Consider the following 27,615-nt stretch of genomic DNA (forward strand, 5'->3'; position numbering starts at 1 on the left):
CATCGCCCTCTGGCCAACAGAGCGGTAGGGTAAAGTGTCTTGCCCAAGGACACAACGACCAGGACAGAGAGCCCGGGGATCGAACCGGCGACCTTCCGGTTACAGATGCGCTTCCCAACCCCGTGAGCCACAGTCGCAATGGTTTCTTCAAACATTGCTTACAGGATATTTTCTCCTTTTCTGGCCATTTTTCGTAAACCCAAGAGAAATGTGGGGAAAATCCCAGCAGGCCAGCATTTTCTGAAATACTCAAGTGATTTTGAGTCGCATTTTAATCACCTTTGCTCCCCATTCTGATGCTCAAATTAAGCTTCAGGGCATCTTGACTACATGCCTTAATGGACTGAGTTGCTGCTGTGTGATTGTTTGGCCAGATATTTGTATTAATGAGCAGCTGAACAGGTGTACCTAATAAAGTGGCTGGTGAATATCCCAATATGGCACTGAAACATGAATTTGTATGATTACTATGAAAGTCAATAAACAGTAATACCCAGTTGTTCCCAAACTGTTTCTGGAGTCAGACCGTGATACTTAACAGTTAAATATCCTCTCTGTGTGGGGGGGGCTCACTGATGACAGACCTAGACTGTCCTTGGTGGTTTGTGGTTCTAAAAAAAAAAAAAGACTGGGTATAAAAGGCCAGCATTAACCTCCCACCCCCCGACATATGCCACATGGCCACACCTCCATCTCTTGCAAGATGAAGCGAGTAACATCGTGAAGCCTTCAATGAATTTAGCAGCACACATTTAGGTGTTTTTATTGTTTACATAATGTATGTGCAAAACAATGCTTCATTCAAAGCTGGAATAAGTGAATAGGCAGAGCTGCAAAGTACTCAAAATGTAAGCAAAAATAATGAAATCTTTTTTTATATACAATTTACAAAATATAATAAACTTTAATAAAAAAATGTATATATTGATCTTTAATATTTAACAGAATCTGTATCCTCAACAACAGCTGGTAATATGTTCCTTTTTCTTTCTGCAGGAACATTAAATTGTCCTTTACATTCACTCGTTGTCCACATGAGGAGTCCTTTTATTGCAAAAGTGTACATTCAGTGAGGTAGAAATGTTCTTTTTTGGGGTTGTTCTCTTCATGAAAAACACTAGCTCACTGGAGCTCAGTCACTCAGCTAAGTGCTTGATAGACACTGTGAGGTGGAACCAGTCCGAGTGTTGTCAAACGGCTGTTCATACACACTGTTGCTCTGCTCCGATGAAGAGTCGTTGAACTCCTTGTGGTCTGACTCTGCATCCGGAGCAGTATAAGGATTCCCGTGCAGAGTTATGCCATTCTGTGTTACTGACAGTGGGGTGAATCCTGGATGAAGTTCCTGAGGCCTCCAATTGGGAGCTTTCCCAAATGTTCCTGAGTGAAAACGTGCAACAAGAAGTCAGGCCGGAGCACAGGAAATTCTGAAGTAAGAACGGTTTGGGAAACATGAATTTAAGACCTACCCATGAAGGTGTTGCAGGGGAGAGACATTCATTAGGTCTCCCATAATCAACCGTATCCCCCTCCTCTACTGATGAACGATGGTCCGCTCTGATGGTAGGAGGAAGCATGATGCAAACTAGCATTGGGAAGCTGGGTCAGGACAGTGAGACGAGCAGAGGTCAAAATGCTCGGGTCAGGAAGTAGTCCCTCCTTTTAGAGTTTGTCAGGCTGCCGTTGTAGGAAGTCCATACAAGCTGGCCTTTGTTCAGTGGAACAACCTGAAGGGTTTGAAAAACAGGATCTTTATAAAGAGTCTGAGATTTTAAAGTACGTCAGAATAGATTTTTATAGCTGAAACAACAGTAATGTTGCCAGACTATTTGCAGACCTGTGAAGACTTCAGTTGGGTCAGTCAAGTACATGTTATCTCTCTGAAGCAGTGAGCCAATTGGACCTTGGTAATGGCAAAGCAGAGGATCAATCGCCACTTCCATGTCCACTTCACTTCCTGTATCCAAATGACAAAGACCTGTCAGGACAAACGGATGGGCTCGGACTAAAAAAACCAACTGTTGTCTACAGCTTTCACTTGGAAGCAAAGAAGAAAAGGCAGCTTTTTACCGATCATTTCTTTAGGCTGCAGATAGAAACCACTAATAGAAGACGTCATGTACTGATGGCTGCTACCGCTCTCAGACGGTATATAACCATCCTGTCGGTCTGCTAATGTGCCCTGAGAGGACAGGTAGCTGGGGATGTCGGCAGGCAGGTTGGTCTCATCTAAAGCATAAGGACACTTGATTAAGTTTTGCTTTCATTATTATATATTAAATGTGCAAGGAAAAAGAAATCAGGTGCTGAATGATAATTAAATAAGCCCCATGAACTGACCTGTGTTGGTGACACTACAGTCTTCGTTCCTTCGACGGGTGTGGTAGATGATGACTACCCAACCAGGGAAGTACCAACCACACAACACACCACCGCTATGATGACGATGCCTACTGTGGTCCACCCATCATCGTCCGATCCTGCCCCAGTTCCAATACCCACCCCAACGACGCCCTGTGCTCCGGAGTCGCAGTTGGGATTCGGCACAACCGTCAGTCGAACGTTGCCCCTCTCTGTGCCCAGAGTGTTGGACATCTCACAAGTATACTTTCCTGCATCTGCCTCTGCGGCGTCAACGATGATAAGGAGTTGGTTGGCAGCTGCGAAGAAGTGGCGCTCTGTAACCACTAACGGACTGTCATCTTTGGTCCAGTTCAGCTTTGGGGGAGGACTACCGCCAGCAATGCATTGAAGGACGGCGGTCTCACCTTTGGCCACGGTGCGATCCATGAGTGACGAGAAATGACGGTGTTTCTGTAAGACAAGCAGAAGAATAGAGTTTAAAATGGGCCAACAACTTCTACATATAAGACTTGAAATTGGTGCCTTTCTCTCACCGAGAACTGTGAGTGTAGCATTTGCAGAAATGGCTCCAGCTGTGTTTTGAGCTGTGCAGCTATAAACGCCAATGTCTTCAGTCTTGACATCCACTATGAAAAAGACATCATCCTCAGGCATGACATGCATCCGGCGTTCACGGGCGGCAGGAAAGTCGGTGCCTCCATCTTTCTGCCAGGCGATCTGGGGGGAAGGGTGGCCAACAGCAGCACACTCCAGCCTAGCCGTCGCCCCGGCGCGGATACTCAAGTCCATAGGTGTCTTCGTGAAGGAAGGGAGCACTGGAAAAAGACCAAAATACATTCTGATTAGACTGTTTAGGATCTTTAAAGGTGCGTGCTAATAAAATGACGCATCCCACTCCAAACTCACTGTGGACGGTGAGTCTGGCCTTGGTAGAATACGAAGATCCAAAATGGTTGGAGATCACACACTGATACCTCCCCTCGCTGGAGAACTCGACGTTTCGGAGCTGCAATGTGGTCGTATACTCCGTCACCTCCGTCTCACCTCCTGCTCCCCCCTGCACCCGTAGGTGGGCCTGGTTGTGGATCTCCGCATCATTAAGGACCTCGTTGTCTTTTTTCCAGGCGAAGGTCATCGGCGAGTCGCTTGAGCTTGCCGCAGAGCACACAAACGTCACATTGGCGCCTTTGAGGGCCGATTGGGTTTCCGGCTGCACAGTGATCTGAGGCTTTGGAAAATCCTCTGTGTGAATAAGAAAAAGGAATTTTTGAGCTGCAAGTACATATATAAATATATAACATGTTAGTTTAGCTTAGCTCATTCCAATTTCCCATTTTTTAAGATTTTGGATTTTAATAACTGACATTATATCCTCAGTTGCAGAAGGTTTGAGGACCTCCTATATCTCTTAATCAAGAAAGTCTTTCAGATAACTTTTTAATTGTCAGGTTAACCTTTAAGACCTACCATAGAACCAAGTCCGCCAGAGCTTATATTATATTTTTACATGCTGTGGAGCCATTTTTGGGAGCATTTCAAGTTGCTATACATCAATACAACCATTACAGCCTAATAATTAATAATATGTCTGCATTAAGTGCATATTAATTATATAAATTGCAAAAAAGTGCAATAAACTACAAAAAAATTGAAAATTGTTTTTGTTTTTTTAACATATATTTCTAGTTAGAGAAATTAAGAGGCTTATCCCTCAAAACTGTAAATACAAAAAAGTTGCACAAAATAGTTTCCCACCACAGGAAATTTATTTTGAGTGTCTTCATAGTTTTATTTTTGAAATACACCAATTTTTATATACTGCAGGAAAAATGAAAATAAATATTATAATGCAAATTTGCAAAAAAGCAGCATGTGCATCAAAATAAACTATTTCCAGCAGTGCAATATGAGTCCTAAGCATCCCAGAAACGACACAGAAAGTCATAAAGTCAAAGATAACTTTTAAAAACACCAGTATAGGCTCATGAGGCCCTGATGGTAAAAAACTACATTTCCGCAAAAATGACATCACTTCCGGTTTCGGGCAGGTCATGGCGGACATGCGATAGTTTGTGCTGATGGACGTAGGAAGTGTTATGAACAGCTGATCGGATCGGCAAAGTGTGTTTCTGGAATATTATGTTTTTGTTGCTGCAAGCGCTTTTTATGCAGTTTTTGCAAAACTATATGTGGAAGGAAACTGTGACCGAGGACAAGCTGATGGCATAAGATGTAAGTACAACTCCTCCGGTTTCATATGCAAAAAGAATTATTGTGCTAGCTCACGTGGTTGCAGAGCTACCGGGATTTAAAAGAAGTTGCGCAAAACGGAGCGTGCTGCTCTGACCGGTTTTAAAGGGTTAAACGACACCTTGCAGATCAGCTCTGATATGATGTTATGTTTTGTTAGTCCTTATCGTTATGTTAAAGAGCCAAGACACGAGTGTAAATCTTAGGATTTTATCTGTAACTAAGTGCAGATGGGCCCCTGAAGGAAAAACGTAGTAAACTTCTATCATATTCCTTCTCGAAACCCAGAAGTCAAGGAGGAAAATACCCAACAATCTGGGCCAGTCTATGAGTGGAAAACCTGTCGTGGATAAATGGCTGTTTCTCAGACATTATGGGACATTTGTGTCAAGGTCTCGCACCAAGTGGATGCATCACTCACCACACACAAACTCCTCCTGGCGGACGGCGAACACGCTCCTGCCCTGCAGCATTTGCGGGTGGGCGCAGCTGGCATTGACGCAGTACAGGAAGGTTTGTTCTGCCACCCAGATGGGTAGCCACTTCAGCTGGCAGTCGCACAGGAGGCTGGAGGTGTTTAGACGCCTGCCGGGGGGCGGGGGGGGGGGGGGGGGGGAGAAGATACCAGAAGCGTTTAATTCACTTTGCAGTAATATTTAGAATGGCTGGTAGTCTGCGTTTCCTCACACAGCCGACGAAGGTAAAGCCGCGTGTCAAATAAAGACCACAGTGGAATCTACAGAGGGAGATTTTTATCAGTACAAGACCATCGGTTTGTGTATATGAATCAGGTAAATGTAGAAGTGAATACGTTTAGGGAAAAAATAAGATTCATATATTGTTTGGTATTTATACTGGATATTTAATGTAGATATAGACGCACAAACATACTAAAATATCACCTAAAATCCAACTACAATGCACCTGTTTTCTTTGGGAAACATTATTCCGGTGTACTGTGCATGTAATTTGTCAAGACTTGCACTGAATTTGAATAAATTTAAAGGTTGCTTTGCTTGTGTTTTTCAGCGAAAGCTATCCTATAATGAAGGACACAAAGAAAACCGTGAACCCGTTATTAACACTGGAGTAAGCACTGTTTGCTGCAGACTTTTTCCCAGCAGACCATAATGAGTTTCACCTGGTGTTCTGTCCCACATCAACATTGGAAACACTAACTGAAGCTGCCCGTAGACACTTACAGCTCCTGCAGGTTCTTCATCTGGGAGAAGGCGTTCGCTTGGATGGACATGATGGCGTTATTACTCAAATCTCTGCGGAGCGGAAAGAGAGAAGAAAATTAGGGCCGCTAAGATCCCCCCGCAAAGATGGCAGCTTTTTCTGCAGACATCAGCCGTGTGGAGCGAAGGCTACAAAAACTTCAATCGAGTGAAGAAAAAGGTCTGGGCTCCAGAACAATAAAACTCTGTGCAGCAGTTTGCTGCGTTAATCAAGAGAGGCCCAACGCTGGGCTGCTTTTGAGCTTTGGCAACGGCTGGGAAAAAACTCTAATTAGAATCAAATGCAGCTGTTGCACCACCATCCCCAACACACACACATTTACACACACAGACTTATCTCCACTTGCCTCGGTGATCGATATAGTCTGGCACACATGTAAAGATACTAATGGCAGAGTTTTCTTCTTGATTCCACATCAAAGCGGGGGATTGGGAGAAGAAACAAACAGCCTCTCTGTCTTAGTGTGATTCACCCTGGTTAGTTTACAGCTCGGACTTTTGGAAACAATCAGTGAAACACGAGGCCGACTCACAGGTGCTGCAGCGCGTCCAGGCCTGAGAAAGACTTCTTGGTCACCGAGCGGATCTGGTTCCTCTGCAGAAATCTGGGAAAACAACAAAAGTCTTATCAATTTCCAACCTCACTTTTGACTCGGTGACCTTACATTGTTTGTGTTCCACTAGGATTATGGCAAAATGATCCCACACTCACAGTTTTTTCAGCTTGTCCAAAGCAGAGAAAGGTCCGTTCATGTCTTCGATAGTCCAGGAGATTTCATTATTTTGGAGATCCCTTTCAGGAGAAGCAAACATAAAAAGCACTTTTAAAAAAACAGGAAGAAAAAAAATCCACATCCAGAAAACAACTGCGCTTGTGATGTTAATAAAACTTTATGCGGCTTTACATTTCGCGTGATGGAAGGAAAATGCTCGAGATGTTAAAATTACAAAGTGGCCCCGTGCCCAAACAGGAAGTCGCGTCTTGGCCGTGGTGGCACTTTTTTAAAAGTCTGCTTTGGCATTTCTGTGTTGTATAGTGGAAAAAAGTTTTACAAGGAAGCTCGACAATATAAGCTGTGCTGCATTTTAAACTGCATTCGAGGGGATGATATATTCCACGTGCAATTTAAATCTGTATGTGATCATCCCCAAAGGAGTTTACCAAAATCTTAACATACACAAAGACACTTTGTTTATTCTAAAATGGACCAAAACCAACATATCTTTCTATATTTATTGGTTAAGCTCGCCTGATATTAATTGCTCATTTTGTCCTTGTGAGTTTACATATTTCAGCCATTTTCAGCGTTATATTACGTTGGCTTTGTGGAAACGACTCAAGCAGCTAGCAAGTCTAGTCTCTACATGCGAACTACTCCAGTGGGAACATTAAGTTTCCACTCAATGTTTGAGTTAGAACTTTGAACTTCAGAATTTCCTCCGTGGGAATAGAAATAAAACACGAGGTTGAAAAAAAAGAAACATTACACAGAAAAAAAAACGTCTCTTTGAAATCGAGACACTGTAACCAACTGTTGATGTTGATGAAACATTTTCTGCTACCAAAACTAAAAACTCCTGGAAAAAATATGGTTACATTTATCCTGCTATCCACAGAAAGAAAAATACACGCAAAACAACTAAATACACAGTTTTAGGGTATGAACATCAGTAAAAGCATTTCCCTGAGAAATTGCCTGCTTTGATCCCCGAGCGGCTTTCCTGCTTTCAAACAGTTCTTTTTCTCTTTGACACGCCTGCTATGGCTGATACAAACTGAGGAAGTGTGTATGTGTGCGTCTGTGTGTGTGTGTGTGTGCGTCTGTGTGTGTGTGTGTAGGGGGCATTTGGTTTGAAGGCCTGAAGCAATCTACGTCTAACTAGGTGCACACCTGCCCTACGATGACCTAAGGAAGACATTTGGTTCTGGTTAAAAAGACCTAACTGGGAAAAATGTTAGGGAGCCTCTCTGTGGGAACAGGGGACGATGGGTGTATGTATGTGTGTGGGGAGGAGGGGGTGTTGAGGTTGGGTTTGTGGCTCTCTGAAGGGTTTTTTTTCTCCTTTCTTTTATACAAGCTGTGTTCTTTCTCCCTAGCACGGAGAACCTGAAAAGAAAAGTTTGAAATCTATTTTGCCTCGATATGTTTGCCAATGAACTTTGGGTTAAGACTGGGGTAGGTGAGGATTTTCTAAGTGTTCGAGCAATTTAAACGAAACATGATTAGTGGCTCTGCTGTTTTTAGAAAGGCAGAGAAATGAAACACTCAGAACAACAGTGTGAATAACGTTCTACACGATGATCTAGAAACTACTTACAGTAATCAGTGCTAGATGTAAAGCAGTAATCACATTACATTTACTTACATTACATTAATTTTTGTTTGTAGTGCAAGAGGGCAAGAAAATAAAGTGCAAACCATGATTAAGCCACAAAAGACTATCCACTGCTGCTAACACTAAACTGACAGTTTGCTAGCTCTTGCAAAGCATAATATGCATAAAATGCATTTTATGGTAACATAATATGTTTTATTCATTCATTTTATGCATATTATGTTACCATAAAATTATGGTAACATAATATGGCTGCTGATCCCAGCCAAAACTTGATTTTTTTATTTTTATTTGTCTTTTAAACTTAAATAAAAGATCATGGTAAATGGCCTGTATTTGTATAGCGCTTTACTCAGTCCCTAAGGACACCCAAACACTGGCAATGGCAAGCTACATTGTAGCCACAGCTGCCCTGGGGCGCACGGCTGCCGGACACTGGCACCACCGGGCCCTCTGACCACCACCAGTAGGCAAACATGGGGTTAGTATCTTGCCCCTGGACATTTGGCATGCAGCCAGGAGGCAGCCTGGGATCGAACCGCCGACCTTCTGATTAGTGGCTGACCTGCTCTGCCACGAGCTACAGCCACCATGTGCATGTTCTTATTTTATAAGGATTTATGTGTGGGAACGGAGCAGCAGGTTTATAATTTTAACTTGCAAACATGTAACAATTATCTCAGGTATAGACAGTATAAGAGATGGATGTAGATGCCATGACACCATCCATTGGTTCGTGCAGTCCTGTTTTAAAGCATCCAGATTAGCGTTTTTACCATCTGCACCTTGGCTTCCAACACCAAAAAGACCTAGTTGTTTATTCAGTATAGCCCGAAATGACTTAATACTCATAAGCTCATCAGGAAAGAAGACTGACAGTCTTATTGTAACCCCAGCTATCACCATGGTGTGGCCATGTAAAAGCAAAATATAACTCAACAAGTTGTGTAAGAAATTACTCTTGTTAACCCTTTAAGACCTGCCATAGAACCAAGGCCGCCAGAGCTTACTTTATATTTTTACATGTTGTAGAGCCATTTTTGGGAGTATTTCAAGTTGCTATAACAATACAACTGTTATAGCCCATATTTTAATAATATGTATGCATTTAGTCCATAGTAACTACATAAAAAGTGCAATAAACTACAAAAAATTGAAAATCGTTTTTGTTTTGTTTTTTACATATATTTCTACTTGGAGAAATTTAAGAGGTTTATCTCTCAAAACTGTAAATACAAAAAAGTTGCAAAAAATAGTTTACAACAACAGGAAATTTATTTTGAGTGTCTTCATAGTTTTATTTTTGAGATACACCAATTTTTATATACTGCAGGAAAAACGAAAAACAATCCTATGATGCAAATTTGCAAGTGCTTTTTATGCAATTTTTTGCAAAGCTACATGTGGAAGGAAACCGTGACTTAGGACAAGCTGATGGCATAAGATGTAAGTACAACTCCTCCGGTTTCATATGCAAAAAAAATTATTGTGCTAGCTTACGCGGTTCCGGTTCTACAGGGATTTAAAAATAGTTACGCAAAACGGAGTGTGCTGCTCAGACCGGCTTTAAAGGGTTAAGAGAGTAAGGCACTACTTACTCAACAGTGAATACAACTTACAGCATCTGCAGGTTGGAGAGACCACGGAAAGCTCCATCAGCGATAAAGCTCACGCGGTTGTTTCCAACGTCAAGCCTGTCAAGCACGCCGAGATTTGCGAATCCCGATTCGTCCAGCCTGGACAGGTGATTGGAGGACAGGTTGCTATGGGAAAAACAAGAAGGTAATAATAAATACATTTCTGCAAAGCGCTGATTACAAACTGTCTCGGCTGTTGTGACGCTTCATGTTTCATATTTAAAAAACAAACAAAACAGAACTGCCATTTTTTTTTACTCTTTATATTTCCAGACCAACCTTATCTCCAATCAGTCTGCAGAGAGCACATTTTGCATCAAAAAAGAATTTGTGAATCACTCCGAATAGACTATATTTTTTTTTCCTCAAAGTAAACTCTGATGAGAACAAATCAAGATAGCTGAACACGTTCACAACCCACAGGCGACTTGTTTACTCTCAGGCTTGTGTGATAAGAGCGAAAAAAAAGTGGGGAAAGAGAGGGAGGAAGAAGGAAGAAAAGAAAAAACAAGCTATCCGTGAAAAAAGCTCCAGACATGGCGAACACTAAAACCGGCCGCCGCTGTAAACAACAACCACAACAAAGGAAATCCAATCCGCTCGCAGGAACGTGCGCTGATGGCTTGAGAAATCAATTTTGTGGGTATTTCAAAGAAACGAAAATGCAACTAATAATGGAATTTTCCAAAAAAACAACAAACAACTAACGGGACTTCCAGAGGCCAATGTTTTGGCTCAAGTGACAGCAGAGCAGAAAGGAGGCAAAGGGGTGTGTAATATTTTGGCAGTGCTTTAATGTTGGCACTGACTGGCAGAGCACAAGAGACGCTGCTTTGTCTACGTGTGTGTGTGTCGGGGTATATTGGCGACGGGAGGAACTGGAGTGTGAGGAAGGGCAGGCGGGAGTGCCAAAGAGGAGGAGAGGGCAACAGAGAAGTGTTGGGAGTTCAGAGTGTGAATAGAAAGTGGGGGGAAATATCCAGAGGGACGGCAGGGAGAGAGAAAAAAAGATGGACTCACAGCTCACTGAGTTTCGGGCAGGGCTCCCAGGCGTCAGATTTGATCTTGTTGATGGTGTTGTGGCTGAGGTGGAGCTGCTGCAGAGACAGCAGGCCGTACAGCCAGCCTTTGCTCACCTCTGTCAGGTTGTTGTAGTCCAGCTGCCTGCACACACGTGCACACACACAGTGAGACTTTATTCTGCAAACAACATTACCTTTCAGGAATAAAACACATCACAAAAAAATGCTTACAGGACTTCCATATTACTGAGACCCCAGAAACATCCGTCCATCAGGCGGTTGAGGCTGTTTCTCTGCATCTTCAAGGAGCGAAGACTTGGGAGGTGTTGGAACGTCAGCCCGTCCACCCTGCGAACCCGGTTTCTGCTCAGCTCTCTGAAACGCACGCAGGAAGTTTAAAGTGCAGTTTAAAGCATGCCCCGCGCTCACACTACAACTCCGTCGAGGAGGACGGCTCTATTGTCGAGGTGTCTCTCATCACAGGTGGATACACTATACTGCTAAAAGTAATCGCGTCCATGGCCACAGGTGGATGAAATCAAGCTCTCAGGCATGGAGACTGCTTCTACAAACATTTGTGAAAGAATGGGTCGCTCTCAGGAGCTCGGTGAATTCCAACGTGGTACCACGATAGCAACCTGTGCAACAAGTCAGGTCGTGGAATACGGCAAAAGAGTGTGCGAGCTTCCTTCAGGTGGATTTTAGTATAAAGGACACAGTTCCTACACGAGACTGCCTGTGGATTGTCCACATGAGCCCAACGTGGCAAGTGACAGGCGATGTCCAAAATTGGGAAACCAATACCAAAATAATCTAGATGGACAAACAGCCCTTAGAAGCCAGAGGACAGTGTGGAATTATGGGACAACAAAATTTGGGAACACCTCGATGGTGGCTGGGATGGGGGACATCTGGGCTTTTCTGTTTAGACCAGGGGTGGGCAATCTCAGTCCACAAGGGCCGGTGTCCCTGCAGGATTTAGATGTGTCCTCGAACCAACACAGCTGATTTAAATGGCTAAATTAGCTCCTCAACATGTCCTGAAGTTCTCCAGAGGCCTGGTAACAAGCTAATCATGTGATTCAGGTGTGATGACCCAAGGTGAGATCTAAAACCTGCAGGACACCGGCCCTCGTGGACTGAGATTGCCCACCCCTGGTTTAGACTATTACCCCGATGACCCAGAGCCGTAAGTCCTAGAGATGGATGGATGGTCAAACTGTCTAGCAAGCCTTTGTAATGTTTTTGCTTACAGATGCTGTAGGTGAGGCAGGGTGAAGATCTTGGGTCCTATGTTGGAGAGGCGGTTGCGGTTGAGCCGGAGAACCTGCAGCGAGCTCGACAGATTGGTGAAGCAGCCAGGCTCCAGAGAGGATAACCGATTGTTGTTGAGGAACCTGAAAAAGGAAGATATGCTTGTAAAATCTGCTTTAAATACAAACGTACTGCAGAAAAACAGCAATATCTACTGTTGAACTACTACTGTTAAACCTGCCTAAATTTAGTGTGCATCTGCAAGCTGCTTTGCAATCCACCTCCGCCCATTTTCATGCCATCTCTGACTAATAACTGACTCTGTTGTGATCAAATGTATTGTGTTATGTGCCGACTGACTGCTGTGGGGTCCCAGAACAGAAATATGCTGCCAAATATAAATGACTACAGCTGGAAACACCACCTTTCTTTGGCTCTGAATGAACGAGTTTATGACGGCGCCATGCTCGTTCTCTGATCTGAATGCTTTTCTTAAGATAAAGAAAATCATAACACTCACAAGTTCTTGAGAGGCAGAGCAGGGAAGGAGCCGGACTTTATTTCCCCAACATTGTTGTTACTGAGGTCGAGGGTTTCCAGGGCAAGAAAGGGCCGGAGCTGAGCCTCGGAGATCGCAGTGATCTTGTTGTTTGCTCTGAAAATACAGACACCATTGCTCCAATAAATGACAAAAACATCATGTATTTGGCTAGCGGTGCACATCGGTTTCACATTTCCAGATACACAAGCACTCGCGTTCCCAAAATTAGGCTGCGGAATTTAAAAAATGACGAATTCTCGCGCTCTTAAAGCTTCAACTTACCACCCAACGTGAAGTTATGTCATCTTTTTTTTCTGCTGAGGTTGCACGCGCATTTCATAAAAAAAAAGCCAACAAATTATTCAATATGATTAATGTTGCTGCTCTTCACACCAAACAAGCTTTCGCTTTACTGATGTGTTATTTTGTTTATAAGGTAATTACCAACAAGGTATTTAAAAAAGTAACCTGCCAATTACTTGGCTGATGAATACCATTCCCTCAGTGAAAGCATGCCTCAGCAGAGGCCAGCAATTTCCTGAGCTGCACGCCTCCTAAATTGCAGTGCAGGGACTGCTTAGTTATAAACAGAGCCTCTACAGTGCCCTCTTTGTGCATGAGACTCTGCACCAGAGAGGGAGAGAGCAAGTGGAATGGAGGGGGGGTTTCCCTCCAAAGCTGCAGACTACAGGCTTAGTTTTCATTACTTACAGTCCCTCCTCCAGCTACACCTTGCTGACCAGGAGAGGTTTTCCTGAAGCCTCTTTCCAGCACCAAAAAAAAAGAAAAGAAGCAAGGACAGTTTTATAATTTAGGGTTAAGATGAGATGCGGTGCCATTAATGTTTAACCAATGCAAATGAGCTGAACCTGCATCACGCTGCTATGAAACTGTGGTGTGCTGCAGATTCGTAGAACTGGGTGGGAACTGCAACACCTTTTGTAAACTTCTCATTTACAGGGTGATATGATGGGAAGCAAAGAGTTGGGAGAGATGGAGGAGTTTGGCGGGCATGCTAATACGCTAATACATTTTAGCGTGGACGCTAATTAAATGTATTAGCGTCCACGCTAATACATTTAATTTACATTTACATTTACATTTTCACTTGAAAGCGCATCTTTTCCTCTCCGTGTTGGCCTTCTGTCCTCACTGAGACGATGTTTTTTTGGTTAAGGAAAACTGAGCTTTTTGAAAACGCGCTCCAAAGTGGATACATTTGAAAATGCTGTCACAGTGTAGACATAAATGGGGCTTTTCGAAAACCTTGACACGTTTTAGTCATGTGATGCAGTCATGTGACCAATTCAACCAAGATGACGGACGGCATCGTACGGCAGTTGTTTTGTTTGCCATAAAAAAGATTAATGTGAGTTTGTACCTGCTCCAGAGAGCTTTTCTTCAAATTCTTTAATTCTCACTCGCTTTTGCAACTTTGTACTTTTGTGTTACTCGTAGCAACAACTCCAACTCATTGTTAGTCCATTTAAAAAACTCTTTTCCTCAACATTTTACCGCGACGTTTCAAAGAGCCGGAAAGTAAATAAGCAGCAGCAGAAATACGAGTTCAGTGAAGGAACGTAAGCATTTCAGGTCGTTTCAGTGTGGATGAAGAACTGTTCGGAAACGATTGAAAACCATAGTGTGGACGTGGAGCGTTTTTAAATGAAAACACCATTTTCAAATGTATCCGGATTAGCGTAGACAAAACCCGAGACTCACATGTTCATGAAACACATGAAAACATTGCTCCATTAAACTGTCACACAGAATCTGGCGAGCGTGCCTTCACTTTCTTTTCTTGTTCCACGTTTTTCGAATTTGTCCGGTCTTCTTCCTCTCATCCCAAACCGGTCACGGCAGATGGCCCCGCCCCTCCCTGAGCCTGGGTTTGCTGAAGGTTTCTTCCTGTTAAAAGGGGGTTTTCCCTTCCCACTGTCGCCAAGTGCTTTCTCAAAAGCAGTCGTCTGATTGTTAGGGTTACCTTACAAAATAAAGTGCATGGATGTGACTGTTGTCATGACTTGGTGCTATATAATTAAAATTCAATTGAACTGAATTGTCAAACCTAAACACATGTTGCAGTGTGCACGAACTACATCATTACCGAAGTAACACATTGGCTCACTGTCAGCAACTTTTGTTTGGAGATTTGCAGCGAGCCTTCCGTGCATCACAGCCCTCGGGTCCCAAACAAAAGTGCCGCACACCACCTGTATCTCAATTTTCATGTTCCCCTGACTGGTCGCTGAGAGAAGGAGGTGAGACAGAACCAGTCTTTCCAGTTTTGCTCAGAGAGAGAGCTCAAACAGGGGACAGGTGGAGGGGCTCGGTGCCTGCTCCTCGCTCCCGGGGAAGAGCTTAGCCTTCGATTTGACTGCTAGATGGTATCATCGCTGTCTCCCGTGTAATTATTGCACAATCCATTATTTCGCAGTAGAAAATATCTTCCGCTGTTCATCTTTAAACATTAACCCAACCGTGAACTCTCTGTGCGACTCTCTGTGCGACTCTCTGTGCGACTGCATGCCCAGACAATTGCGGGACTGTACGTCGAGACCCTGCTTTCAGTCTCAACATCTGCACTGCCACTCAAAGAGTCCTTGCCACACACAAACAAACAGAGCTCTGTACACTTTAAATCCACTCACTCCAAACTTGTTCATTCAATCTAATGTGATTATGGAGTCATTTCTAGTGTGATTGCAGGGCTTTGCTGCAGCTTCTGGAAGTCCGTGGAAGGCCAAGCATGTGTCAATAACAGCCCAATAGATGCTGAATACTGATGAAATCTGCACTAATTATTAAACTATGGTAACGTTGTTGTTGCGCAGCTTTCGTGGCTACAAAACGATTTAATCGCATGTAATAATCTTTTTTTCCAAACCTTCTCAAATGCTTACAATGTGCAATATAATCAGGTAAAGCCTTTTTATACTCACAGGCCGATTACACCAATAAGACAAAGGTTTCACACAAGCTTATACCTGTCAGCACTTGTTGCACAGCTCGATCGTATTTCTGGCCTCAGCCACCATCGAGCTGACCACATTTACTCACTGCAAAAACACGAGATCCTCGTCGAGGCTTTTTATTGTTACTGCCCCGTGTTCAGCAAAGCTCGCTGCAGTGACTGGCAAATAATACTTTTGGAGGGTTCTTTAAATGGAAAGTCGCTTTTTTTTCTAAATGTATCTTGCCTGTGGTGTGTGTGTATGCCTGTGTGTGTGTGTGTGTGTGTGTGTGTGTGCCTGTGTGTGGTATTTCCTATTGGAAAAAGAACAGAGTTTGCAGAAGCCATCTGATGACTCTCTCCCTCTCTGCAGTGGCGCCTGTAATGAAAACCAGCGCTGTGCTTCACTGTTGAGACGCCATATTAAACTCTGCACATATCTGCATATCTCACTTAAATGGCAGATCATCTTAACACGTCAGTTAGTGAGAAGAACACACTGTGTTAACATGAACTGAAGAACGCTTGTGTAGAACAAGGCTGTACGTTTCTGCACTGCACAAAGTACTAAAATAGGGATGCAACGATACCAATTTTTTCAAACCGATACGATACCGATACTTGGATCTGAGTACTTGCCGATACAGAGTACAAAAAACGATACTTCTACCACACACACACACACACACACACAAATACAATTAATTGGAAGACAGGTTTTATTATACTCCCTGCCGATAAAAAATAAAATCTTAATGAAAATGACCACAAAAAAATTTCAAGTGAAAAATAAACACTTCTGTTAAATTATTGCAGAGTCCCCACATTGTAATTTTACAAAATATCACTGAACTATTGGCACTGTCTCGAGCTTTCAGAATAATAAATAAACACTTCTGTTTGGAATAAAATAAATACAAATTAGGTTTGCGAATAAATTAAACTTTTAAATTATTGCAGTGTCCATATTGTAAACAAACAAACAAAATAATTATTATTAAATAAATAATAAAATTATAAAATAAATAATAAATAAAATAATAATTGCCCCCCTAGTGGCCAATCTAAAAAACTACAACAGAAATGACAAGCCACCCTCTGATTAATGAAATAAGTTGGTATCGGTTAACTTTTACGAGTATGAGTACACACACATTTTACAGTATCGGCCCGATACCAGTATCGGTGCATCCCTATAATAAAACACATTGTTGTATTTCTTAAATTCTATCAAATACATAATGTTAGAATGCTGAATATCAATAGTGAACATAGTCAAATAGTAACAATTTCAGCTAAAACCTCAGGTTTCAGACTGCTCTAAAAACTCTGTTTCCGACACTTTTTTCTGCTCTTGGCTCTGTGTGACATCAGTAAGAGTGTATAACCCTAATATGGTCAACCTCTGACCTACACACAGAAATTCTGCCCACAATCTGTAAATATATATTTTCTGGTGATGAGGGGCAGCCAATCAGAAGAAAGTTGGCTTAAAAAACAGAGTGGCCTTTCTCCAGCTACACATTCACAGGTATTTGTTTCAAACAAGTTCATTTTGAAAAACATCTTTGTCCACGCGAAAAAGATGAGACTGTCAAGAACATGCCAAAGCAACTGCTGGCCATGTATCCTTAAACATATACACACGTTTGCCAATTAAAAGCTTACAAAGACTAACACGGCACACAGTATTACATTAGTAAAAGAGATACAGGCACACTCCTTTTAAGATAAGAGAAACTCTGATTTCTTTGTCTACATACAAACGTAGAAACAGAAGTAACCCTAGAAAGAGCTCAATTTTTAATTTTTACATGTGGCTGAAAGGCCAAAACACAGAAAAAGTAACATTTAATAAAATGCCTGAGTATGCATGGACAGGGCCTAGGGTAGAGGAGCAAAGACTGCTTGTATCAGAAAGACAAACAAGGGCTAGTATACGGATTCCTCTGAACTATTAATCATACAATTCTACTTAAGCAGACCCCAACAGCCAAAGTATGGAGCTGGAAGTGAGCACAGGTAAGAGCGAAAAAGACGACGACAAGAAACAAACTTTTAATCCCTCCTTTAATTGCAGCTTCTCAAGTTTAACTGTCCATCAAACCATCTGGTTGAAGCACTGAGGCAGACAGATGATCTGATATCGTCGTGTTGGTGTTGTTCCAGGATCAACATTGCAAGTGTCCAATCACATTGTTGTGACTTATTGTTCTTTGGCACGCCAAGCCATTCGTGCATTTATGAAATTCCAATGTTGCAAGGTAGCAAGTACATTTTTTTGTTTTTATGGCGTTTTTTCCCAAAGTCGCAAAAGTATGACGTCACAACCAGAGATGGGCAGTAACGCGTTACTTGTGACGCGTTACTGTAATCCGATTACTTTTTTCAAGTAACGAGTAAAGTAAGGGATTACTATTGCAAAAACGGTAATTAGATTACCGTTACTTTCCCGTAGGAACGCTGCGTTACTGCGTTACTAAAACCGTGATTTTCTTGCGAGAATGTCTCATGACAGTGACGTAAGCGAGTGCGACGTTCGTGACAACAGCTGTGTGCAGATCAACAATGGATAATATATCGAGTGCGGGAGAGAGTATGAGCGTGCAGCGTTTAAAGCGTGGAAGTACTGACCTTACTTTGAGTTTGATTCCATAAAAAGTGACAAAAACATTAGTGTCCGTTGTGCGTGGGAAGAAAACTTCTTTTTACAGCGAAAAAAACCCCCTAAACTTCCAAACAAGCACCGAGTAGCTACAACGTAATGACAAACTCACAGAGAAACTCGCGGATTCTTCCACTGACCGCTGCGGCACACCTGCACCAGGGTAAACCTCCGCCTACTCTACTCCTGCTTTACAGGTGAAAATAGAGCAAAAGGACCGCTAGTCTTTGACTTTATTTATTTTCTGCTGTGTTTTACTTGCATCTGAAAGAGTGAGTGTTAACACAAAAAAAAAAAAAAAATATATATATATATATATATATATATATATTATGTGCTGGAATGTGCAGAAAATAGGTTTAAATGTTAAACTAATTTCTTCCAGTCAGAGAATGTTGCATATAATTAAAATTTTGCTTCATGCATAAAGTTAAAAGATTAAAATTAATAAAACAAGTTTTAAAAAGAGACTTTTCCATTTTATTACATTTTGTATGATGGATTATGTAGAAAAAGTAGAATTGGGCTGAAAGATCTATCACTTTATCACCTATTCAGGTTGTAAATCATGTTTTTAAAAAGTAACTAAGTAACTAAGTAACTAAGTAATTAATTACTTTTGAAAATAAGTAATCAGTAAAGTAACGGGATTACTTTTTTGGGGAAGTAATCAGTAATTAATTACTGATTACTTTTTTCAAGTAACTTGACCAACACTGGTCACAACATTCTGATTGGTCACTTCCAATGTTGATCCTGGAACAACATTTACTATGTTGATCTGGGAACAACACCAACACGACTATATCAGATCGTGCAAGGCAGACATTTTTAACTTTGAGTTTAAAGAAACGCTACAGTGACACACTTTTCTACATCTAAACATATCTGACCAGCTAACACAACTCACACTAACCTCACAGCCATCTTCCTCACATAACAAAGCTGCCATAGTCTTTTATCTGGAGTACAACCAACAACTCAATTAGCATCAAATCATGTTTAGCTTAACCCATACCCGGGCAAAAACAACTAAACACCATGTAAAGGAATACCGCCGGGACTTTTAAAGAACAGATTCAACAAAACCCTGATTTATCAAAACCAACAAACATTTTCATTAGCAGCTGAATCTCTATCACATGAAAAATTCAACAATTACTTTATCTGTGCCAATTTTGCTTTGGATCTCTTAATTTCAACAAGGTTCCCATTTCCTGAGGAACACAGAGGTTCACCTCCTTATACACCTAATCCAACCTGGAATCTCTATGGTCATTTGTTGAACCCTCCTTGAACACAAGCAAAGGGATTTAGTGGTGGTGGGCTTTACCCCCTCCATAAATTCCTGGGAAATTGTTCAATTAATTAAACTGATCACGACTCAATTACTACCAGCTGCAGGGTTATTGCCGTTTGTTTTTACTCAGAGCAACGGGGTCAAAGAAGTCGACGAGAGCTGCCGCTATGTCTGACTGGCTGTTTGAATAAGTGGTATTCGATACCCCGAGGTCTTTTTCCCCCCTCTTTACAACCCTCCCAGCTTGGAGAAACTAAAGGAGGGAGAGAAATTCTGGAAAAAATATTTCACTGGAGGGAAAAAAAAATCACACTGTGCCATTTCATCTGAAGGAGGAGGATGGCTAGTGAGAGAGCAAGTGTTCACTTCTTCTTCTTCTGCGTGAGCTCGTTTTCTTCACTCTGGTTTTTGCATATTTCAGATGAATTGTGCTTGACAACAATAACAGAGTTATAATGCGGTGTGTTTTGGGTTTGACAAATACGGGAGTTTTTGAATGCTGGCAAACCCGCTGATAACCACAGTTTTGCAATGTGATCTTTTTTAAGGCAAAATAGCCAGTATTTACTTAATTATATAGCACAGGCAATGTTTCACAGAACATTCTTTTGTTTCTCAAATTAAAACTGACCTTGAACTGCATATTGTGAGCTTTTTGGTTAAAAAAAATTTGTATGTCAGCAAAATAGGATTCATGAAGCTCCACGGCACTATCCACTTCCAGAAAATTAGCATGACAAACTGTAGCTATTAACTAGAATAGTTTGTTTGAATGAAAGACTGCTCAAAGATGGACGTAGCCCTGCGTGGGCGTTGCCATCTCATTGAGTTGAATACGACCGAGACAAAAGAGAGCTCACCTCACATTTACTTGCTAACGTGTTGTGATTGATAAGTTATTAGCCAATGAGCACAACCTTGATATTTCTCCTTTCTGACTCTTAGAATTACCAAAATGTACAAAAATAAACTTCAATTTTTATTTAGTATGACCTAAAACTAGTGACTGAACCCATAAACTCATCAGGAGAATGTCTGCAAGAAGGAAAACAAGAGCTGTTTTCTTTTAAACCATATGCCCTTTTGTAACCCCAGAAGTCGCCCCCTAGTGGCAATTAAATAGAATACAGTTTAAAGGTACTTCAACACTGGCTCCACCTCTCAAACCTGGAAGCTAGTTCCATCTGTTAAACAGTCCATGGTTAGCAGAAATGTGTATTAGCAAATATTAGCTACAGCTTCTCGTGCATTCTGTTTTTCACTAATTGTCAGCATTAAATGGTTTTATTTCAAAAATGGCTCAAACATTTGCAAAACCATTTGCAGAATCATCCCAGCAGAGGCTCCAATCTGGCTGTATGGCTTTGAATAATATGAAGGGAAGGAATTTTAACTTATGTTAACAAAATTTAACATCAGTTTCCTACTGATAAACACCTCCCCCTTGGCCATTCATACTAGACCAAAGTAATTACGTAATAGACAAACAATTCACATTCACTAAGTGCTTAGAAAGGGGTTTAAAAACAAACAAACAAACAAACAAACAATGGATTCACAGTATAAATAAATATATCAGACATTTTCTGTGAATGAACAAAAACTTTCGGTTTTATAGTTACAGGACAGTCTCTGCAGTAGGTTACAGAACTTTTTCATTTACCATAGCAACATTTTTAAATCATAAATAAAAACTAAGATGTGTTGTTGCAATCGCACTTGTTTACCTAAAATATGTTAGCGATTAAATGTCTGGTTAAACTTCTTTACACTGACAGAAAACAGAGTTTCAGTGATCCGGCCCACTAAGGCTCAAACTGGGCTGTAAGTGCCCAAAATGTAAAATGAGTTTGACATCCCTGCTCTAAAGTATGAAGGTTTTTTGGGTTTTTGGATTTAAAAAAAAAGTCTACCCTACTCATGTTTCTGTGTTAAGAAACTTATAGCTGGAGGTGACGCTCTTGAGTGAAATCTGTAAACAAATTGTCAATTGACTGACTGAAGACTGCACGCCCTGTGGCGACCGCGGGGTTTCGTGTTGGGGCTTGATGAGGAGAAGGCCTCATCTAGCTCAGAGTGGAGGCACATTCCTCCACAGTAACTTCACTTTGGCTGGTTTTGAGAGACGTGCCACAGAAAGCAAATAAAATTGTTGCGGTTTCACACACTAATATCTGGCGTTGCCCCGAGAGCACGTATTGCACAACAATACTGGTTAAAGTCTGACAGGGACCGACTACGACCAGTCAAATCGCCTTCTGCATACTCAGCATCACTCAAGCACATGAAGTGTTCGTTCTCAACAAAAGTTAGAAAAACTGATACAACAAGACAATGTTGAAGCATTTTCTTCCAACTCTCTTTAAAGGACTGGACGTGACCCATCCACTTGGGATCACACCAAAAAAAACCATTTTTCACATGACAGATTTTCTTTCTTCCCAGTCTCACGTCACTGCCTCCAGTTTAAAAATACACCAACAAGCAGGGAAAGCCACCAAAAAAAATTTTTTTTCCATTTCTGTTGATGGCATTTGTCTCGAAACACGTGACCCGTCTGGGGCTGACTGCCATCTCTCTGACTGCCCCGTCTGGGAACCAGCTCAGTCAAATGGGTTGCTCTCTAGAGAGAAGGAGGAGGGGGAGGAACCACTTCCCCACTCGCTAGTTTAACCAGCCATGACAGCCCCGGCGGAGAATTACCCTCCACACCACGCTGAGGTGAGAATCCAGAGAAGCTTTCGATTTAAAGGAAAGGTTTACTTACAGAATGAGAACTGTGACGTTTGAGGCGTAAGGGCCCAGATCTGGTATCTCCTCCAGTCCATTGTGGTTCAGCTTTCTGAATATATCATCAAAAAAGACACGGAGTTAGTCACAGACTGTTTTGGAAAAGCCCGAGTTTACTCTGAAATGTGCTGCAAAACACGAAGCGTACTCACATTTCTTTTAAATGTTGTAGTTTAGAAAACAAAGTGCTGTCGAGCACCTGCAATTTGTTGTGGCTCAGGTCCCTGCGGGAAAAAAAGAAAGAAAAATTAAGGGAAAAGTATACCCCACGCACTGTAGTTTTCAGCTGCTGCAGTCTTACATTTGGGTCTGCGCAGCAAACATAATTACATACAAATTTGGTGTGTTATTGTGCCTTAAAACTGTGAACAGTGAAAGCGGATCAAAGAAAAACTCACTGTAATGTAACTACGAGGTTAAAGCTCCAAGACGTAACAGAATGCTTAGAGTTGCATTCTCGACTGGTTTGAATTTTAGTTCCAGTTGTTTTTAAGGGTGGGCGTGACTTTGGTTTCAAACCACAGGTATATCCCTTTGAAATACAGTCAAATAGCAGCAACATTAAGATTGTTTGAGGTGTTTTAGAGAAGTGCCCAATATTGGACAACATCTCAAAGCAAGAGAAAAAAAAGTTCCAACACAACTTTTTCCCCTCTGAATGCTTCACAAGTTAAAAGGCTGCTTCTGACATTTGGTCTCTCCTTTGAAACACAGCTTCCTTCAAAACCAGACGTCAACAGAGAAAGCCAAAACCTACAACCTGATAACTTATTGTGTGTGTTTGGGGGGGATGAGACGAGTGGAGTCGGCAGAGGTTTGTTAGTAACTGAGTCTCTGTCCGGACGTCTTTGTTGGTGTCTGGACTCGTAAATCCCTTTTTTCTGACTTCGATATTTACAAATCCTGAAAATCAAATCTAACATGTATTAAACATGTACTTTCAGTGTTATTTAGTTGTGTAGTTGACCTCAAAAACCCCTAGCAATCACAACTCCTCTAAAGTTTTGACAAATCTGGAAACTCCTGAATATAATACTCTATTTAGAAGTATGAGTACATAGTCTGCACGTTGTTTGTTTTAGTCTTGAATATTGCTCAACTGGATCTGGTCTATGTCTTGGTTTTGTCTGAGCCCCATTTGGATGGAGGCCTGGCTCAAACCGAGCCTGGTCTTGGACTCGTCTGAAGCAGCTTTGGCTGCAGCTCACTCGGGGTGAGACTCTTGTTTTTGCTGCCTGTTTTTTTGAAAAGGAGCCTGAAAACCAGCTCGAGAAATCTGGCGAGCAGAGCCTCGTGCGCCATAAAGCACTGGAGTTATTGATGCTGCTGCGCACGATCGCCGCTGTGGTGCCAGACACTTTTTTTTTTACACCTCCCCTCCTCCTCTTCGCCCCCCTTACCTCCCTCATCTGGAATCCATCAAGCAGCTCTGGAAGGAGGGGGAGAACCTAACAACTGCTAATGTATTCTCAATGCCGGGAAAAGTGAGAGGGACGCCTTTCATACGCCTGAAACACCCCTGTTGAATTTTCTGGGGCCTGTTTTTGTTCTTTGGTGGAAAGTTTCTCAAGCCACTCAACCAGAGTTTTACTCTAACCTCCGTCACCCCCTCCCTCCCATTTTTTTCCTCCAAGCATGCAGCTGTGTTTTGTTGTTGTTACAGCTCCAGCGCTGGGGGCCATAAGGGAAAGGTGCCCTATCATACTCCTGAGATAAACCGTGAGTAGCCATGACACTTTCATATCCCTCACAAAGCAGGCTCTGAGAGGAGCAAGATAACAGGCAGTGCTGCAGAACTATATCTGCTGGGCTGGTGAAAATGTACTTATCACTCACTAAAGAAAATGAATGAGCTACTCTACACACTACAAGAGCTGTCATTAACATTTTACAATAAAAGGGGAAATAGCAGATTTCAAATTAAACGTGACAACTGTTTCTCTGCATTAGAAAATAACGATGCATAAACACCACAAGTTAGCCACAAGTTTCTGATTCTGAAATCCGATCGTCACATCACAAACTACAATTAAACTTAAATTATTCTCAGCTTTTTAAAAAAATACCAACCACAAAAAATGGGATTTTGGAAGGCATGTAGCAATTACTAGCTTTCAGATTTTAGACACCACACTAAGGAATTAGCTAAGTAGCTAACAGATTTAGCATCAGCTATAATGGCACGTGACCTTTAAGAAAATGTTCTTATGGTTTCTACCTGGTCAAATGAATGTTTCAGTAAAGTTATCCAATAAATGTTTAATCAAATATACACTATTTGTCATATTTCAAATGTCATAGAAAAACAAAAAAAAAATTTTTGGCTTACTAGCTAGCAGCTGCGGTTCACTAGTTCTAGCTAGCTAAACGCAGAGACATCAGGTGCTGTACTAGTAATTCTTTTTGTTTTTCACGTCTTTTTCAGTGTTGCATGTTCTAACAAAGTTTGTGTATAAGGAAGCAGCCCAAAGTAATTGTTAGTGTTATCTGTCCTTGTGTTAAAATAAGCAAAGTCTGGCTGATGTCAAATGTCAATAGTGGTTGCCCCCAGTGTTGCCAACTCCTCAGTAAGGAAAATCGCTATTGGTTGTCCTAAAAGTCGCTAGAAGTCGCTAAATGACGTCATCACCTAATTTGCATAATTGGTCATGCTAATGTAATTGTAACCTACGCTGCTGGAGAGAGAAATAACATCGTGGACGAGACATAAAGTGAGCAAAAAACGTCCTAAATGCATTTAGAATTTATTTAGAACTACAAATTAAATTTCTTTTAGCAATTATTGTTTTTTGTAATGTCTTTCACGTCTTTTTTAGCGACTTTTTTTAGAAAAAAAGTCGCTAGGGGGTCTGAAAACTCGCTAAATATAGCGACAAAGTCGCTAAGTTGGCAACACTGGTTGCCCCTAAAATGTACTTGGTTCAATGTGACTCTTACACTAAAAGTAAGTTACCACAACATTGCATTGTTTATTACTTCAATACTTCAAGTACTAAACAAGTATCTAGTTAAAATTAGGCTAATTTCAAAATTTGGCTAATGTGCTAGAAAATTCACATTTATGACGTACTATCAAGTCATTACTACATTTCAGTCGACTGATACCGCCACATGACAGATATATCTATATCTTAAACATGGTGTCTGAGATTCACTCACATAAAAACTATTTTTAAAACATAAAATGCAAAGTAGACGTTTTAATGTAGAAACTGTCACTATCAGTATATTTATCCATCTGTGATATTGGGTCTCCCTAAAAAAAATAAGAATATTGGCTCTCAAAATCATGTATTTGTCGAGGTACAATAAAGTTACCTTGACTTGACTGTATATGTTTAACATTATGCAACTGAGACTTTTTTTTTAAAAGGAACTAAAAATCAAAAGGTGCACTTTCCATTTAATAAATATGTTCTCAGTTTAAAAGTTGGACTAATCTTTTGCCTTTTCTCTCAACGTCCCCTCATATATGTGCGGCTTAATCCTACTTCTCCATACTTTCTCCATGCCCCCCTCCTCTTTCTGAGACTAATCCTACACGCTCCCCCTTAATCAGTACCATCGCTGGCTCTTGTGTTGCTAATTCAGCAGAAATAATGGGGTGCTGGAAAACAAAGGGTCGGGCGGTCTAAGGGGTTTAAAATGTGCTGGAGAGCCACTCGTAAATTAGCATGCCAGAGTGAAAAGAATTTTTCCCCCCATATGGAACTTTTTTGTTTTTTTGGGAAGACTGGGCCTCGGTTACGAGGCTCAGGCTGGCTCTGTTTTCTCTGGCAACTTCAAGTTTCCAGACCAGCACATTTTAGGGAGAGAGAAAATCACTCAGCAGCAGCACTCAGAACTACAACCAAGCACCGAAATCAAGCGCTGTAACACGGGGCAATAAAAACCAAGCACTCCACCTTAAAGCCAGGATGTCAAAAAATAAGTCACTAAGAATAATTATCTAAGTAGAACACATCTAGGATCACGCTGTTACAGCTGGGTATGGTGTCCCAGCTTCAAAAAAGGCCACAGGCCAAGCTCAACCAAAAGCAGCCTGTGGACAGAGTAATGGAGGTCTGAGTGGAGGAGAGACTTCAGTGCTGCAACCAGACTGCATCTGGTTTACGCTTTTATGGCTGTGGGGAGGCCCGCGGGGGTTTGTGACACTAAAAATCTGGACAGGGAAAACACGAAACACCCAAACAGTGCGGATAAACGTGTAGATGCCCGTCTTTCAAATCGAAACGCAATATTCTTCTTTATTAAAAGCACTTATGCTCATTAATAACTGCTTACTGGCAGCTTCTGCAGCTGCTTCTATGATGCTGCTTCCCATGGGAGAGCCTGACTAAACGCCCAGTACCTGCAGTCGCTCGGTGGATTTGTTCACAATTAACTGCAGGTTATGTAGAAAGGAGGGTTTGGTGTATGTATGATGTGTTGAACGCTTCCCTCACATAAATGGCACGTTGCTAAAAAGGATCAGTGAATATAACGCGCACAAGCGGATTCATGACTAAGGTCACCATTACGCGCAACTTTTTCTGGACTCCTGACTGGATCTATAGCAAATAACAATAACATCAAAGCAAATTAAGTCAGTCTTCTTCTACTTTTTCTGCTTTACAACCCGTTCCCCTTTCAGTGCGACAGGAATGCGGATCATCCCATCTCATCTCAAGAAAACTAAACGTGTTCCCCAAGAGGTGCGCAGAGCTTTAAACCCTTATTCACAGCGATGCAAATCAAAAGCTGATCCAGTAGACTCACAGTTCAACTGTCCACTCCGGGATCACGGCTGGTAGTGTTTGTCCCCTTTTCAGCCGACCGCAGTCCACGAGCTCCCTGAGACAAGCGCAGGGAGACGGACACGTCCTGGCGTTAGTACCAGATCCGCTCTCCACTCTCAACAACAGCAGGAAAATCACAGCGAACTTTGCAAAAGTGCGAGGCAGCGTAGAGGAACGCATTTTCCCCCCAAGTGAACACCTCCCAACTTGTTTTGCTTTTATCTTCAGATGAATCCAAGTTATCCAAGTTATCACCCCCAGAAAAAGAAACTCGAAGACGAAATAAAGTCCAGATCTGGAGCTGTCTGTCGGGGCGCAGTCGATCCTTACATCCAATCCGTTGTTGCTGTGGGGATCGCGGGGGTGAGGTGTAAAAGAAAAGCGTTCTTCTCAAACTTGCCCATTCCTGTGGAGAAACTTTTGTACCGTGAGCCTCGCTGCTTCTGTTGGGGCAACTCGCGCTGAGCAGGATCCCCACAGTGC

At 41.8% G+C, this 27,615-nt stretch overlaps 1 protein-coding gene across 1 annotated transcript; it reads right to left on the reverse strand.

Moving 5' to 3' along the window:
• Positions 1–747: 747 nt before the first annotated feature.
• lrig3 (leucine-rich repeats and immunoglobulin-like domains 3) lies at positions 748–27,615 on the reverse strand. Its single transcript, XM_085138544.1, is given in 26 exon segments — positions 748–1,380; positions 1,470–1,490; positions 1,493–1,553; positions 1,555–1,614; positions 1,616–1,639; positions 1,641–1,691; positions 1,693–1,727; positions 1,838–1,957; positions 2,071–2,229; positions 2,341–2,403; positions 2,406–2,797; positions 2,799–2,814; positions 2,898–3,179; positions 3,271–3,606; positions 5,036–5,199; positions 5,817–5,888; positions 6,389–6,460; positions 6,568–6,648; positions 9,812–9,955; positions 10,850–10,993; positions 11,083–11,226; positions 12,105–12,248; positions 12,626–12,760; positions 22,332–22,406; positions 22,507–22,578; positions 27,113–27,615. Coding segments are annotated over 26 exon segments (3,303 nt in total). The 5' UTR covers positions 27,313–27,615; the 3' UTR covers positions 748–1,144.

Source organism: Neolamprologus multifasciatus, chromosome 17 (genome assembly GCF_963576455.1).
Source record: "Neolamprologus multifasciatus chromosome 17, fNeoMul1.2, whole genome shotgun sequence".
Taxonomy (NCBI): Eukaryota; Metazoa; Chordata; class Actinopteri; order Cichliformes; family Cichlidae; genus Neolamprologus; species Neolamprologus multifasciatus.